Below are 16,332 nucleotides of genomic sequence, written 5' to 3'. Positions count from 1 at the left end.
TAATTATCATGTTATTATATTTAGTGGTCAGTTGGAGACGTGATGGATAGAGACTGATTACCCAATCAGCTTGAGGAGGGGGGTGGCAAGATTGTCAGTTTTCCCCATTAAGCAGTTTTCTTTCTATCTATGGATAGTATCAATCAAGTGATAGTCTAGATCTAGAAAATCATCTGAAATCTTAACTTACCATTAAATATTAAGAAGTAGGGCTTCCCTGGTGGCGCAGTGGTTGAGAGTCCGCCTGCCGATGCAGGGGACACGGGTTCGTGCCCTGGTTCAGGAAGATCCCACATGCCGCGGAGCAGCTGGGCCCGTGAGCCATGGCTGCTGAGCCTGCGCGGCCGGAGCCTGTGCTCCACAATGGGAGAGGCCACAACAGTGAGAGGCCCGCGTACCACAAAAAAAAAAAAAATATATATATATATATATATATATATATATATATATATATATATAAAGAAGTATTAAAAGAAATAAAGAAAATAGTCATTTGTTTATCTTTTTTCAAGACCAGAGGTGGCAAAGAAAAGATACTGATGTTTTCCCGCCTCCTTCTATACTAATTTCAAAACCCTTTACCTCAAAATCTTTCTCAGTACATGGCTCCTGGCAGCCACTCTTAATTGATTGGAATTGACGCCAAAGACAAAACCTATTTGGCATTTTTTTATAGGCAATGTTCTTTTTTGGGAGGTCAGTTTTATTTAGTTCAAGTGTTGTTCCTATGCTTCAATGGAGTCTTCTTTTGGAAATTAAAAATAATTAATAGTGGTTTTTAACATGAATTACACAAGTGATAGTTCACAGAAGACTCCTCCCCAACAAACAAAACAAACGAAAGGCAGGTTAGCTAGACTGTGGAAATTAGGGTGTTGTTTCAAGAGGTAGCTGACCAGGACTTCCCTGGCAGTCCAGTGGTTAAGACTTCACCTTCCAATGCAGGGAGTGTGGGTTCGATCCCTGGTCGGGGAGCTAAGATCCCACATGCCTCGCTGCCAAAAAACCAAAACTTAAAACAGAAGCAATATTGTAACAAATTCAATAAAGACTTTAAAAATGGTCCACATCAAAAAAAAAAAATCTTTAAAAAAAGAAGAGGTAGCTGACCACACAGCCTGTGGGCCAAATCCAGCCTGTGAACTAAGAATGATATTTACATTTTTAAATGGTTGGAAAAAAAAATCAAAAAAAGAATAGTATTTTGTGACATGTAAAAATTACATGAAATTTAATTTTCGCTGTAAATAAAGTTTTATTCAAATGTAACAATGCTCATTCATTTACTGTCCTCTGGATGCTTTTGTGCTACAATGGCAGAATTGAGTAGTTGTGAAAGAGACCATATGGCCTGCAAAAGCTAAAATATTTACTCTCTGGCCCTTTACAGAAAAAGTTTGCCATCCCCTGTTTTGAGATAACGTGGGCAGAGTATGATTGCTTTGTGGTTATTTAGTAAAGGAGGAAACTTAATTTGCTGTTATTTTCAACAGGTTTCTGAAAAGGAATAATTTACAAAATGGCTACTGTTTATATACAGATGAATAGTAGTAGCAGCCCTTCTTTTATAAAATACAATGGACATAGAGTTACCAGCCATAGTTTACATGTCCGCTCACACTATTATTTCTTCCGTAGTTGAGGAGTCCACAGCACCATTACTGCCACAGATTTTATCAGCTTATAATTATATCTCTGTGCTAGAGCACTGTAGAGCAGCAGTTCTCAAACTTTTTGGTCTCGGAACTTCTTTAGACTTACCCCAAAGAGTTTTTATGTGGTTTATATCTGTAAGTATTCATCATATTAGAAATTAAGGCAGAAAATTTTAAAAAAAGTTATTTAGAAGTGACAATAAATCCATTATATGTTAACAAAAGAATAGGTTTTTATGAAAAATATTTTCCAAGACAACAAAAAAATTAGTGAAATTGTTACAGATCTCTTTATAATTGTTTTAGTAGAAGACAACTGGATTCTTATATCTGTTTTTTCCACTCAGTTCGTGATACAACAATCTGTTGTGTTGTTTTGATATGAAGGAAATTTGGCCATACACAGATATATAGTTAGAAAAGTGAGGAATATTTTAATCCTTTTTTAAGATAATTGTGGATTATTAGTGATATTGAATATCTTTTTATGTAGTATTTCCCGTTCATATCTCTTTGATAAAGCATGTCTTTTAATCTCTTGTTCAGTTTTTAGAAATTGGGTAGTATGTTTTCATATTGTTGAGTTGTGAGAGGTCTTTATATTTTCTGAATATCAGTTATTTTTAAGGTATATACTTTGCAAGTATTTGCTCCCAGTCTGAATTTTTTTCCTTAACTTTCAAAGAGAAGTTTCAATTTTAATGAAGTTCAACTTACCAGTTTTTTCTTTTGTAGCTCATGTGTTTTGTGTTCTAAGAAATCTTTCATAATTTAGGGTCACCATATTTTTCATTTTTTCTAGAAATTTTATAGTTTTAGGTTTTATTTTGAGTTTGTGATCTGTTTAGAGTTAATTTGTATATAGCATGAGCTATGAGTTGATATGAGGTGAGGTTCTTTGTTTTGCATATAGATGTTCAATTGTTCCAGCGTCAGTTGTTGACTTTCTCTGCTAAATGCATTGGTACCTTTGCTATGTATCAATTGACTGTATGTGTATGGGTCTATTTCTGGATTCTCTGTCCTGTCCTGTAGGTTCGTGTGTCTGTCTTTTCACTAAGACCACACTGTCTTGATTGCCGAAGCTTTAGTAAAACTCTTAAAAACAAGTAATATGGGGAGTTCCCTGGTGGTCCAGTGGTTAGGACTAGGCGCTTTCATTGCCATGGCCCAGGTTCAATGCCTGAGTGGGGAACTAAGATCTCTCACAAGCCACGCAGTGCGGCCAACGAAAAAACAAACAGTATGAATTGTTTTGTACATCTTTTTCAGAATTATTTTGGGTATTCCAGTTCCCTTGCTTTTCCATGTAAGACAAGTTAACTTTTAAGTTTCTTAAAAGTTAGTTACAGTGTGGAATCTGAAACCGCTAATGAACTTTTTGTCCTCTGTAACGTTAAAATCTACTTGGCTGTCTTGAACTTTGTATGGATTTTTTTGCCCATGAGTGTTTTTCAAACGTCATACATAATTCACTTGGAAAATACTGATTTTCTGAATTATATAGACTTTCTGAATATTGGCACATCTCATTATTCTGTATTTAAAAGTCACATTTGTTAATATCACCACTCATCAGAAATTCTTTAAGTATTGGGAAGGTGTCAGGCTAATTGTGGTGGTAAATACAAATTTTCCAAAATTCTTATTTTTGCTTGAAAACTCATATTTTATTATTGGCAGTGCATACTGTCAGGTGTTTTTCTTGAAATAACAGGTTTACTTGGTTCATTTTGGGAACATTTCTGCCAAATACTTGTCTGAATAGCCTTGGTTGGTTTAGTTCACAACTCAATCATGCAAGGGCTTTTTTGGAGGCAATCATTGTACTTCAGTGTGTAGCAGCAGTGCTTTTGGTTAGTTCCCATTTTGTCACACAGAATATTGAGAAGAAGTCTACTCAAGGGTCAAGATTTTTAAAAAATTAACAATTGTACTGCTTTCCATCAAGGACATTCTTAAGTGAAACTGGCCTTTTACAGAGAAACCTTGTGATATATGTGGTTGCTTTTTATTATTATGTTTATTATACTTAAAGTACAGAGATTGACCTGGAAACCTGAAACCAATGTTATAACACTAGTAGGGCAGTAAATTATTGACATTTCAGGAAGATTTGAAGTTTCATATACTGGGAGACGAGACGATCTGTTTAGGAACAAATACAGTTATATTAAAAGTTGTCGTCTTATTATCTTATAGGTGCTATACTTGGTAGATCAGAAACTCAGGAGTGTATTTTCTATAATGCTAATTGGGAAAGAGATAGAACCAATCGAACTGGTGTTGAATCCTGTTATGGTGACAAAGACAAACGGCGGCATTGTTTTGCTACCTGGAAGAATATTTCTGGTTCCATTGAAATAGTGAAGCAAGGTTGTTGGCTGGATGATATCAACTGCTATGACAGGTAAGAACACATTTTATTTTTTTATGATAGTGTTGAATAATTTTCATTTCCTCCATTTCCCTCCCCCCATTTTTTTAAAAGGAGAAAGATCAATGCATGGATTTTCACTTAAATGTTTCTTTTTTAAGATGGGATTATGAAGACCATTATAACATGTTGTAATGACAAGATATATATTTTAAATTAAAAAAATAAATATAGCATGTTTATGTTTTATCTTTAATATACTTTGAATAATCTATCAAGTAGTGAGAACTTTAGATAAGAAACATTTCTTTCCTTATGTTGTAGGGTTATAGGTTTTTTTTAAACACCAATTTTAAGGAAAAAGGATTTTTAAAATTGCTTTAAGAGAGACTATATCTGTTGAAAATCTATCCTGAAGGAGAATAAAGCTTAATCATAGTATTTAATTTCCTTTTAGTTCCCTCTTTATGTATCTGGAAGAAATTGATCTCACTACATTTCCTTGCAGAGTAGGCCTTTGTTCTTTATCCCAAGAGACATTTTAACTTGACATTCAGAATTACATCAGAACTAACACAATTCTCATAGAAAGCTACATTTTATTTAAAAAATCTTGTTTAAATTGTTTTATTCTGTTGGAAATAAAGTATAGTGGATATGTCATTGACTGCCTGTGATCTTTCTGCAAGGTGTCCCTAGATGTTTGGCCGATCACTTAAACTGCCTGGGCCACAGGATTTTCACTGAGGGTGGGTGCTGATGACTGCAGAAGGTACAGAATCCTAGATAACCAGACTTTTTGGAGCCAAATAACTAATACACTCACGGAACTCTAGCTACATCCTGATCCACTTTCAGGGGCTTTAACAGATTACCACGAATCTGTGGTTGATTGGACATATGTGATTAGTAGTAAAATGTGTTGAATAAACTCATGAAAATTGAATTAGCTCCACTTTTGGTGAAAATTAAAATGGTCATTTAGGTATATATTTAGTATTTAGGATATACTTCTACATATTTGAATTTTCTGGGGATTATTACTCTGTAATTATACATTTTAGCTGTATTTCTGATTATTAGCTTCTTTCTTAACAGAGGTGATAATTAAGTGATATTTGCTGTTATGAAAGAGTAAGTAGAGCCACTAGGGAAACAGTATAGATGTTCCTCAGAAAATTAAAAATAGCAGTGATATAGTAGTTCCACTTTTGGGTATATATCCAAAGGAAACGAAAACACTAACTTGAAAAGATATATGCACCTCCATGTTTATTGCAGCATTATTTACAATATCCAAGATGTGGAAACAACCTAAGTGTCTGTCAGTGGTTGAATGGGTAAAGAAAATATGGTCTATGTATACAATGAACTATTTTTCAGCCATAAAAAAGAAGAACATCTTGCCATTTGCGACAACACTGATGACCTTGAGGGCATTATGCTAAGTGAAATAAATCAGACAGAGAAAGACAAATACCATATGATCTCACTAGTATGTGGAATCTTTAAAAAAAAGAAAAAGAAAAAAAAGAAAAGAACCCATATATAGAGAGAACCATTGGTGGTTGCCAGAGGCCGGGGGTGAGGGGTGGGCATATGGTTGAAGGGAGTCAAAAGGGTTTGAATTTTCAGTTATAAAACAAATAGGTCCTGGGGATATAATGGGGGATGTGATGTAATGGTGACTATAGTTAATAATACTGTATTGTATATTTGAAAGTTGCTAAGGAACTTAGCAACTTTTAAGTAAATCTTAAAAGTTCAATTCACAAGAAAAAAAATTTGTAACTGTGGTGATGAGATGTTAACTAGACTTACTGTGGTGATCATTTCACAATATATGCAAATATCCAATCACTAGGTTGTACACCTGAAACTAATATAATGTTATAGCAAATTATATCTCAATTTATAAAAAAAGAAAAATTGAGGAAGAAGTTGGGGAAAAAATGAGGTTTGGAGGTCATCTTTATTCAAAACTGTCTTTATTAATTAGTTGAAATCAGGGATCCCTGTTCTTTTTATTGTAAAATGCTACTGTGCTTCTCACCTAAAACCAGTATTACTGGAGATTATACTTTGCTCGATAATGTGAGTGAGTTGTTCAGTGCAAATGCCTGCTCTTACAGTGATAATTACTACATCAGCTTTGTTTCTAGGGGTTAAATGCCAATTTAAAAGTATGTGAATTTCTGCTTTTATGTTCTGAATTTGATTAAAAAACAAATATTAAAGGTAGTAACATAAATAAGAGAAAGGAAAAGAAGATTCAAGAAATGTCAAAGTGTGGAGGAAAAGACAGTGGTAAAAAGAATGAAATTGAATGGCGAAAAGTATTGATAATTTACTTCAGTTAACTAGGCTAGGTATTTAATCATGTTAACCTATGATTTGATTGATGATTCTAAATATTAAATTTGTAAATTTTTCTTTATAAATTGTTAGAAATTTAGCTTTCATTTGTCTTTTATTTTCTACTACATAGACATTGGTATAGATTTTATTTCAAAGTTTAATTTTATTAAAATTGCCTTCTCCCTGAAATTTCTTGAGCTTTTCCCTTTAGAGTTAAATTCAACCTTGTTATTCTAACAGCCATTATAAAAGTTCACAGTTTATTTGTAATGTGTCTTTAAATCTACCTGATGTTATTAGCAATATTTAAATATCTGATTTTAAAAACTAGCTATAGCTAATTTTTTAGTGGTTGATTAGGATTTAATCTAGATGCTAAATCCCTATCTTTTCAGTAATTCAGGTCCTATATAAAAGACTGCCTCCCCCTACCCCTTAAGTCAGCCCACCTCCAGTCAGTTTTTTGAGTTACTAGGGCCTGTATGTTTGTTGTTACATATTGCTCTTGTTGCTTATCCTTAACCCTGTTCATTGTGTTCAGGGAATTTAAATCTCCTGCAAAAATGGCTTAATTCCCAAGCCTGGTTTAGGTCTCTGATGTTGAAATATGTTCTGCCACGAGATATGAACACGAATTATTTTGTGCCTGTGTATTTATATGTATACATAGGCGTATAGGTATGTATTTATATGTGTACACATACAGTTTTTTATATATAGTGTTCAGTTTTTGTATTCATAAAATGGGAAAGCTGTATTTCCTGTGAGTAAAAGTACCCTTAGACCAAATTTCTTCTTCATTGGCTTTATGTTCCTCTTCAAGCTTTTCTACTAATTAAACAAACAGTTAAAAAGATGGTTGCCTTAGATTGATCATTAAAAACCAAATTAAAGAAGTGGTTTCAAGGAGACAATGTGATTGTTATAAAATCAGCTGTTGATTTATTTTTCTGATGAGATTTAATAATAGGATTCAAGGAACATTTTTGACTTTTAAGAATTGATTATTGAATATTAATAAAAATCTCAAAGTTGACTATAAATGACTTATTCATTATTTTATCTCTGAGAACTTTAGAAAAACACCTATTGTAGATTCAGAGTAATAATGTTGATTTTAATTATTTCTCCTCTTTTTGTTTATAGGACTGATTGTATAGAAAAAAAAGATAGCCCTGAAGTATATTTTTGTTGCTGTGAGGGCAATATGTGTAATGAAAGGTTTTCTTATTTTCCGGAGATGGAAGTCACACAGCGTAAGTTCACAGGGAAAATGCATATGTCTGTTCAACTAGCAGACTGAAAACAAAGCATGTTTGTGTTGATGGAATAATTTACTCCCATCTTCTCCTACTCTTTATTTTTTCTCCTAAAATTTGATGCTATAATAAATATTTATTGTGAAATTTTGTCGACCAAATCTGAGTGGTTTTCTTCCTCCTCTTTTCCACAGCTACTTCGAATCCAGTTACACCAAAGCCACCCTATTACAACATCTTGCTCTATTCTTTGGTGCCACTTATGCTAATTGCGGGGATTGTCATTTGTGCATTTTGGGTGTACAGGCATCATAAGATGGCTTATCCTCCTGTGCTTGTTCCAACTCAAGTAAGTTATTGTCTTGTACTTTATGTTGTTTTAGATTTTACACTTTAAAGAAATACTACTCTGGTGAAACCATAGTAGATTGTTACAAATCATTTTCCTTTGGGGTTAATTTTTGAATATTTATTGTCATGGAAACTCTAGCTAATTTTGCAAACTTATTAATTTGCTGTGTCCTAAGTTTAAGGGTTAAAGTGGAGTAGAATAAAGAGTATTCCCATTCCTGTTCTTCTTTGGAGAGTTTTACTGTCATCATAGTACTTTAAAATGTGGGATATACTCTGCTGTCTTTCTTAAGAAGTAATTGATGATGGAGAAGTGATATCATAGCTCTTTCTTTCCCTTCTATTTTCTCCTCCACTCCTAAGTTTTTGTGTCTTTTTCAAAACTACTTGCCAAAAAATCCTTTTAACCATGGTGAGGGACCCAGTAAGGTAACCAAGAATGTGGGGTAGAGAAGTTTCACAAAGGCATCAAGAGGATATATCTATAAAATTCTTGTTCTGGGAAGAGGAGCAGCAGTTCTCATCATGTGTTGTTTGTAGTTCCAAGTGTATATATTTTTATTTGCAGCATATCAAGCGTGTACTGAAGTCTGAAAACTTTTTTAATGCCCTTGATTCTCCCTCCCTTGACACCGAATATATCTGAAAATATAGGTGTGGTGGGTAGGTAGTCAGAATAAATTCATGAAGTTTTCCTCACTCTCTGTCATGTGGACAGTTGGAGCTGATTCAGTGCTTTACAAGGACTTTTAATATAAGTAGTTATTATTCTACAGGCAGAGGAAACATGATAACTTTTGGTTTAATTGCTTGAGATGTCTTTTTGTGTTTCTTTTGTGTTTCTTTTGACTCTTAAGATCAGATTACCTCAGCCTTCTGGATCTCTTGGTTTAACTTTGTTTCTCTAATACCACTAGGATTAATGGTTAAAACTTGGTAGAAGAAAATGGTAAAGTCTTATAATTTAATGACCAAAACAACTTCTTCACTTTAAGCTTTATTTACATAACATATTCCTTTCTCAGTGCTTGAAGCAATCTGTTGGCATTAGATCATTGATGCCTGTAATCTTTGTAAGATGTGTATATGAAGAAATAAGCCCAAAGGTAAAACTCCTCATTTAGTAAATTAGGTAAACACACTATTTTGTACAGCTGAAATATTTTAACTTTTAACATTAGTAGATAACTTGTAGATTTGTTAAAAATCACTTTAAGAAGTACTTTAAAATTTTAAAAATTTAGTGCCTAATAAATATATGTAGTTTACTCCAAAGTGTCCATAGAATGCATTTTACTTTCTGTTGGTGGTAACTGTTTTTTATGTAATATCTACATTTAACAGAATGAGTATTTACTGTTGGTGACATGCATTGATTTGTGAAACTGTCTCTTTCAGTAACCTAAGAGCAGTTGCCTTTATTAGGATCACCAGCAGAAATAAATGTGGGAGCTAACTTCCTTCTAAACCTCCAATTTGAATGTAATCATATCAATTCAGAAGTCTGTGATGCTGGTTCAAAAGGAGAGTTATGGACAAATGGAAATTAAATTTGGCACATAAAATATATTGATAGGGGGTTTTAGGAAGCTCCATTTTACTTTCTTTGATGGTGGGTACAACAAATATTTGTGCAAAGAATATTTTAAATGTATTTGTGCAGATTGTAATGACATAAATAACGATGCCGCCTTGGGCTTATATAATTCTATTTTCAAAAATGATTATTTCCTGTACATGATTTTGCAAAGTAGTCAGTTTGCTTCATAGAGATGTACTTTTTTTTGTTTTGTTTTCTTATATTGTCTCTAATTAGTGATTAAATTGTTGTGAATTTAACACAAAAGAAAAGAAAAGAAAAAAAAAGAAAGAGTGTTTAAGTGTCTAAATTTGCCCTGGATTTGTGATATGATAGAAACAAACTGGAAACTACACTTAAAAACAAATTTGTTAAGTTTCTTAATAGAACTTTAAAAATAATAATGTAATCCTATAGATAACATTGATTTATATAAAATATTGGTAAAAAAGTGTGGTTGGACATTTTTATTTAAAGGGCTGGATATCATATATTTGAGGCCACTTTATTTAGAAATGCTAATTAATTCAAGGGTTTGGATTTTTAAAAAGGAAAGATGCATTATTATTCATAAATAAGGACTAGGAATGTTCAATGAGTATCCATCTCTGTGGGTTTTAGATATTTGTTGCAATGGTTAATGTTATTGTACACATTTATTTAGTGTTTATGTTGTTCTCTAGTGAATTTGCATGAATTGTATGAATTGCTGAAAAATAAGGAATGAACTTAAAAAAGTTTTGTGAAGGAATGACCTGGAATGGTCAGGCTTTGTTATGAAAAATTTAAGACATGCCTGACTTTATGCTTTCCTTCTGTCATAAACTGTGTTGTGGAAAAGGAGCATTGTCATCAGTGTGGAACTTCATATATGTCATTTTTCACTGTTTGAAACGGTATAGAGTCATGCCGTAAGTCTCATTTTTGGTGAGCGGTTTATGCAGACTACTTCTGCAAGATTACTTAGTGGCCATCTTGTTACAAAATACTCAGTTTTATTTCTACTTCAAAAAAATGATTGATAATTGTATCAAGCATTAATTGAACATTTACAGTGTAGTAGAGTACTGGTAAGTTACATAGATGTATTAATATATATATAAAAAATATACAAAAAATACATAAAAATTTCCCCATGATTTCCAAGTTGTGACCAGTATGTAAGGATCATCTTGGGAATTTGTTAAGAAATACAAATTCCTGGACCACGCCCCTGAAAGTATGGAATGGGGCCTGGGATATTATGATTCTAATAAGTTTTCCAGGCAGTTCTGGTGACCAGCCAGGTGTGGAAAGGACTGATCTGATTTTACCTCACAGGTTTGTTTATGTAGTGTTATAATCCCCATTTTATAGATAAAGAAATTGAGACATAGCAAAGCTCACAAGTATCAGAGCTGGAATCTGAACCAAGGACTCTCTGACACTAAAGCTTTGCTCTTACTGCTTATGCTGTTCTGCCTCTCTTTTTTTCAGAAAGCAGACGCTTTTGCTGTTTCAGATAATTCAGTAAACATCCCTGCCATTTCAAAATCATTCTATAAGTGAATTTATTTTCCTATTTTGGGATGTTGAGTAGTTTGACTACTAAAGTGGGCAATAACGTGATCATATTGTCTCACAGAGGACAGAAGGGGAAATAAACAAGTCATCTGTTTTCCATTAAAATTTTTTTAGCACACATTTTAGAATAGGGTTTATGAACATTGATTGGGTTGCAGGTAAAGATTCTTGTGCTTCTGAGTTGATAGTGCCAATGCCCTAGCTATTCAAGGCTTTTTTGAGGGACAGGAGAAGTCGGTAGGGGAAACATACTACACATTTGAAGTCTTAAGGTGTCTTCTGCATTTCACCCCATATTCATGTCCCCATATTCAAAGTTTAATTTCAAGACCAGTTAGGAAAAGATCTTACATTCTTGTTGTGCATTTCTGCAACAATCTTCCTTCTAATTTCTTCACTTTTAGACAATGACATAAAATTTGTCATTCTCTTTTCTTAGGGAAACTTTTTCTTAAAGCGTTGGCTAAAGGTTGGTGATAGCTTATTGATGGATCATTCCTACAATAAGAACTATATTTGAAGAGAATTTACAGTGATTCTCAGCAGAACAAGCTAACATTACATATACTGTGCTCATTCATTGGTCTGATCTCAGTCTTTTATTCTCTTTGTGGGTAAACGATCAGTCTTACAGGGTATTCTGGGGGACTAAGACATACCTACATACATCTCTTAATAAGCTGGTTCTGGCATTTAAATGGTAGGATTCTTTATTTCTAAGACATCAAGTTGTTTAAAGTTTCTTCTGGTTTTGTTAGTATTTTGAAGTGATACAGGAATAAACATGCTTTAAAATCTGGTCTTTAATTATGGTTCTAATTTATTTTAAAATAAAAAATATTCTAAAATACATCTATCATAGTTAAAGACATAGAAAAACGTAATTGTGCTTTTTTTTTTTTTTTAAGAAATAAGCCATTCTTCTTTCTTTATAACCTGTAACTACTATGTTTCTAACACTTTTTCATGTTATCACTGTCTTCCCCTCATCCTGGGTGAAAGCCTTGGAGACAGCAACTTCTCCTATTCTTAGCCCTGTTATTTATGAACTCCAATACCTTTTCATCCTTCTGATCCTGTGGTTTTCAGGACATTATTACGCTGGAGGCTGAGATTATTTCTGTAGTCTCATAGCTTGTCTTCTTGTTTCCAGTTCTCTCTCTCCATTTATACTATTGCTATACAGTAACATTTTACATGTCTGATTATGTTACTTCCGTGCTTAAAAATTTTTGAGGGTTCTGAGTGATCCAACATCAAGAATACAAAGTTTGGAACATGGCATGTTATCTTCCATACTTTGTCTGCCTTTTGATTCTTTTCTTCCATTACACCCTAAGCCATCCATCATATGTATCTATAATGGTATTAGTCACGTGCCATCCTTGAAAGAATTGAGAAAATAGTGCTCAAGTCAGTTTCTCTCTTTTGTGACTCAGATGAAATAACTTAGGTTGAGAAAGGTTCTGGCCATTTGTGAGCATGTTCCATTATCATACTTTATTGTAAGCTCCTTAAAGACAAGGTATGTATTGTAGTCACTACTGTATCTCATGCAGTGTTTGTATGTAATAACCATTCTGTAAGTGATGAATTGCTGAATTGTTTCATTTAGTGTTATATTAAGATGATAATGCAGTATACCCAGGAATTGTTTAATAAACACTTTATGTGCTTTAGGACTTTATTTCTTGGGGGTAAAATAAGTTGAAGTATTTCAGGTTTTTATAAGAGAATGCCATTATTCGAGTCTTTCTGTAATCACAGGTGTGAAGCATCCTTTTAATTTGCATTACCTGGGTCACCTTTTCTTTTGCCTGTCCTGAAACTGTCTTTCTGTATGTAGGTAGATGCTCTTACAATCTCCAGTAAGTAAATTGAATGCAAACTGGTTTTTCTAGTACCAGTGAGTCATGAATATGAGGGAATTGATGCATTGACTCTATTAAGAAGTCTTATTGTGGTTAATGTGGTTTCAGTGAAACTGTTTGCATTGCTTTCATAACCATATGTAAGCTTAAGTTTCCTTCTTATAAAATCTATATTTGTGCTGATAAAAAATACCACTTGATAAGAAAATGCAGTTTAGGGGCTAGAAATTACCTACCTTTAACAAGGTATGAAGTTAGTTTCTTGTTAATTTTTGAAGGCTATATAATAGCACTAAAGTATTGCAGCATTAATACTTTTTAAATGACATCAATCTCTTCAGTCCTGACATAACATTTTCATGACATTTTGTCTAGATTTTGGTCTGACTAAAGGCTTTCAGATGTTTGGAATATTGAGTTCTGCATACAAAACAATGCTGTTGACCTTAATATTAAAGTAATAATAGGTTGTCGTTTCACGGTATGTGAGATTACTATCCACTGAGAAACCAAGCCATCTGTGACAATGCTTTGTAGTATTTTCCTGTTGAACATGAGTTTATATATGTACCCATTTAAAATTAATAAGATACTAAAGGAGTAGCATAACATTATTCAGCCAAGTCAATTTAGGAGAGTGTGCTGCTTCCCTATTTGGAGAAGATGCAGGGAGAAGTTTACCGAGTTTTATTGAATATTTAATACGTTAGTATTAAGTTATACTTACAAAATAAATATTACATCTGTAGAAGCACATCTTGAAATAGGTTGATTGCTGAATGGCTGGAGTTTAAGAACACATCTCTCTCTTTCACTTTCTCTTCCATTTAAAAATTAACTACAAATGCTTGCTTGTTATATAGCAAGGCAAATTATACAGAAAGAAGTATGTCCAAAAAAAGGAGAGAATCATTTGTTCTTCCTCTTTTTCCTTTATCAATTTCCTGAAATAACCAGTTTTAACAGGTTGATGTGTATCTTTTCACATCTTTCTCTAATCTCATTTGAGTATATATATTTTTTCTTTTTTGTAAACTATAAAATGTTATTCTACAGTTGCTTTCTTTTAACAGTATATTGATGACAGCTTTTCAGCTTAGTACTTTGAATCTATCTCATTCTGATTGTATGATATGTTTTTAAGTGAAATTTAGTGGAGCTTTAATGTATTCTCATAAAATACCAAAATTTGATGTTTTATTAGCTTAGATTTTGTGTTAGGTTTCTGCTAAGAGCTAGAACCTACACTTCACAAATAGTTTTTAATTGTATTATTTTAGGATATTTAATGTGGTGGTATAATTCTACTGCCTAACTCTTGAGCACCTTTTTTTCTTTTTTTCCATATATGCCTGAGAAATAGTACAGGGCTACTACAAATGTCTCTTTGTATCATTATTTTTGTACTGATAACCTAAATTACAACTTACTTAAAAAATTTTTTTTTTTAATTTATTTTTGGCTGTGTTGTCTTTGTTGCTTCACGTGGGCTTCCTCTAGTTGCAGCAAGCGGGGCTACTCTTTGTTGCATTGCGTGGGCTTCTCATTGCAGTGGCTTCTCTTGCCTAGAGCATGGGCTCTAGGTGCACGGGCTTCAGTAGTTCAGCACATAGGCTCAGTAGTTGTGGTACACAGGCCTTAGAGCACATAGGCTTCAGTAGTTGTGGTTCGTGGGCTGTAGAGTGCAGGCTCAAGTAGTTGTGGCACACGGGCTTAGTTGCTCCGTGGCATGTGGGATCTTCCTGGACCAGGGATCGAACCCATGTCCCCTGCATTGGCAGGTGGATTCTTAACCACTGTGCCACCAGGGAGGTCCCACAACTTACTTCTATATATACTTCTAAACTAATTGTAGGGAGAAGTATCATAAATTATCCATAGATATGCAGCTTGACAAAGTATTACTCTAGTTAGGTGTATATAAGTTGTTTCTCTTACAAATGTACAGACAGGCCCACTTGGAGGTTGGCTGAAATTCTGTGTCCAAAAGCAAAAAAGAAGGGGAGAAGGAGCGAAAGGGGGAAAAAAAAAGCTGTATCAAAAGCTTAAAACAAGTTAAAGCTGCACATTAAAATTACTCAAAGCACCTTATTTCTAAAAATGACATATTAAATTTTAAAATCTTGAAATCAGTTTTTCTTTGGCCTGTGAAGGGCCCCACGTTGTTTGCCAATTTGCAGATGGGACTGATGCATATAGACCAGAGTGCATAATATCTCCTTTTTCTTGTCTGGCAAGGAGATGGTAGATAGGAAGAAGTGAGCTTGCTTTTCTCTGTTTTTTATTTCCTGAACCTCATCCTCGATCTCTTCCATTATTCCTAGCTACTTCATTGCTGTCAAACCTTTTTCTATTAATTTGAGATAATAAAAATGAAGAAGTCCATTTGTTAGTGGAAGCTGCTTGCATCAGATAGGCTGGGTTCACCTTGGTTGGTTTGTTTTATTTTTGCTTAACTATTCATCTGTTGCTTGAGCACCTACTGTATGCCAGGCGCTGTGCTTGATGTATAATGTTAAGTGGCTCAGGGACAGTCTTTGCTGGCCCTTCTAAGGGAGCCTACAGTTAACATGTAGGTGTACTAAACATAGGTTGGTTGATTGGTTGTTTGACTTTGCAGCTTGGAGAGGAAGGGTAAAAAGAGTAAAAAGGGAATTGCTTCAACAATTTTGGGCAAAGATGGAGGAAAGGAGGAGAAATGTTTGATTCCATTTCTATAGTGATTGGGAGAAGAGCCACATCTAGGGTGCTGGGCTAATTTTAAGTGCTCAATAAGTTTTAGCCGTTAATTGCCAATGACCTCAAAATTGTACTCCAAAGGAAGAATTTTTGTTGAAACCATTGATTTCAATATTAAAAATGATTTATTGAAATTATTTTACTTGAAAATAATTTCAAAATATTGGCATATATATGTGTCAATACTTTGAAGTTAATTTCAAATAATAAAAAATTTCATTTTGAGTACTCTGTCAAGCACTATACAGAGCACTTTATACATATTAACTCAGTGTAATCTTTCAATACCCCATGATGTATATATATAGGTGAAGTGACTTTGCCTAGAGTCAGTCTGCTGAATGGCAAAGCCTTGGACATTTATGTCCAAGGATTATTATTATCCATTGAAGTAATTTTAATTGAATAGCTCATTTCAGTAAATTATTAGGTTGGGTCCATAAAAAACTAAAGTAGGATACAGGGAGGGATCAGAGTACATAATTTACATTTAAAATAGTTTTTATAGTGACTATATATAGCCTTGCAGATAAACATAACCATTTTATTACATCACAATTTATTAATGTATAGCACGGTC

General features: G+C 33.6%; 1 protein-coding gene across 4 annotated transcripts in view; it reads left to right on the top strand.

Annotated features, from left to right (window-relative positions):
- ACVR2A (activin A receptor type 2A) overlaps positions 1-16,332 on the top strand; it is an 86,016-nt gene that overhangs the window by 46,133 nt on the left and 23,551 nt on the right. For 3 of the 4 annotated variants that reach the window (XR_003438219.1, XM_027131642.1, XM_027131645.1), the window contains exons 2-4: positions 3,858-4,065; positions 7,537-7,646; positions 7,844-7,998. Coding sequence is in view for 3 of the 4 variants with exons in the window: in XM_027131642.1 (XP_026987443.1) it covers positions 3,858-4,065; positions 7,537-7,646; positions 7,844-7,998 (473 nt within the window). In the remaining variant the exon portion in view is untranslated. Of the gene's footprint in view, positions 1-3,857; positions 4,066-4,721; positions 4,805-7,536; positions 7,647-7,843; positions 7,999-16,332 lie in introns of those variants that run through there. The other variant, XM_027131655.1, reaches the window with a different exon arrangement.

This window comes from Aethalodelphis obliquidens, unplaced genomic scaffold (genome assembly GCF_003676395.1).
Source record: "Aethalodelphis obliquidens isolate GAN/ISIS:26980383/991018 unplaced genomic scaffold, ASM367639v1 scaffold2, whole genome shotgun sequence".
NCBI lineage: Eukaryota > Metazoa > Chordata > Mammalia > Artiodactyla > Delphinidae > Aethalodelphis > Aethalodelphis obliquidens.
Note: the sequence above shows the minus strand (reverse complement) of the source record. Positions and strands in the feature narration are given on the sequence as shown.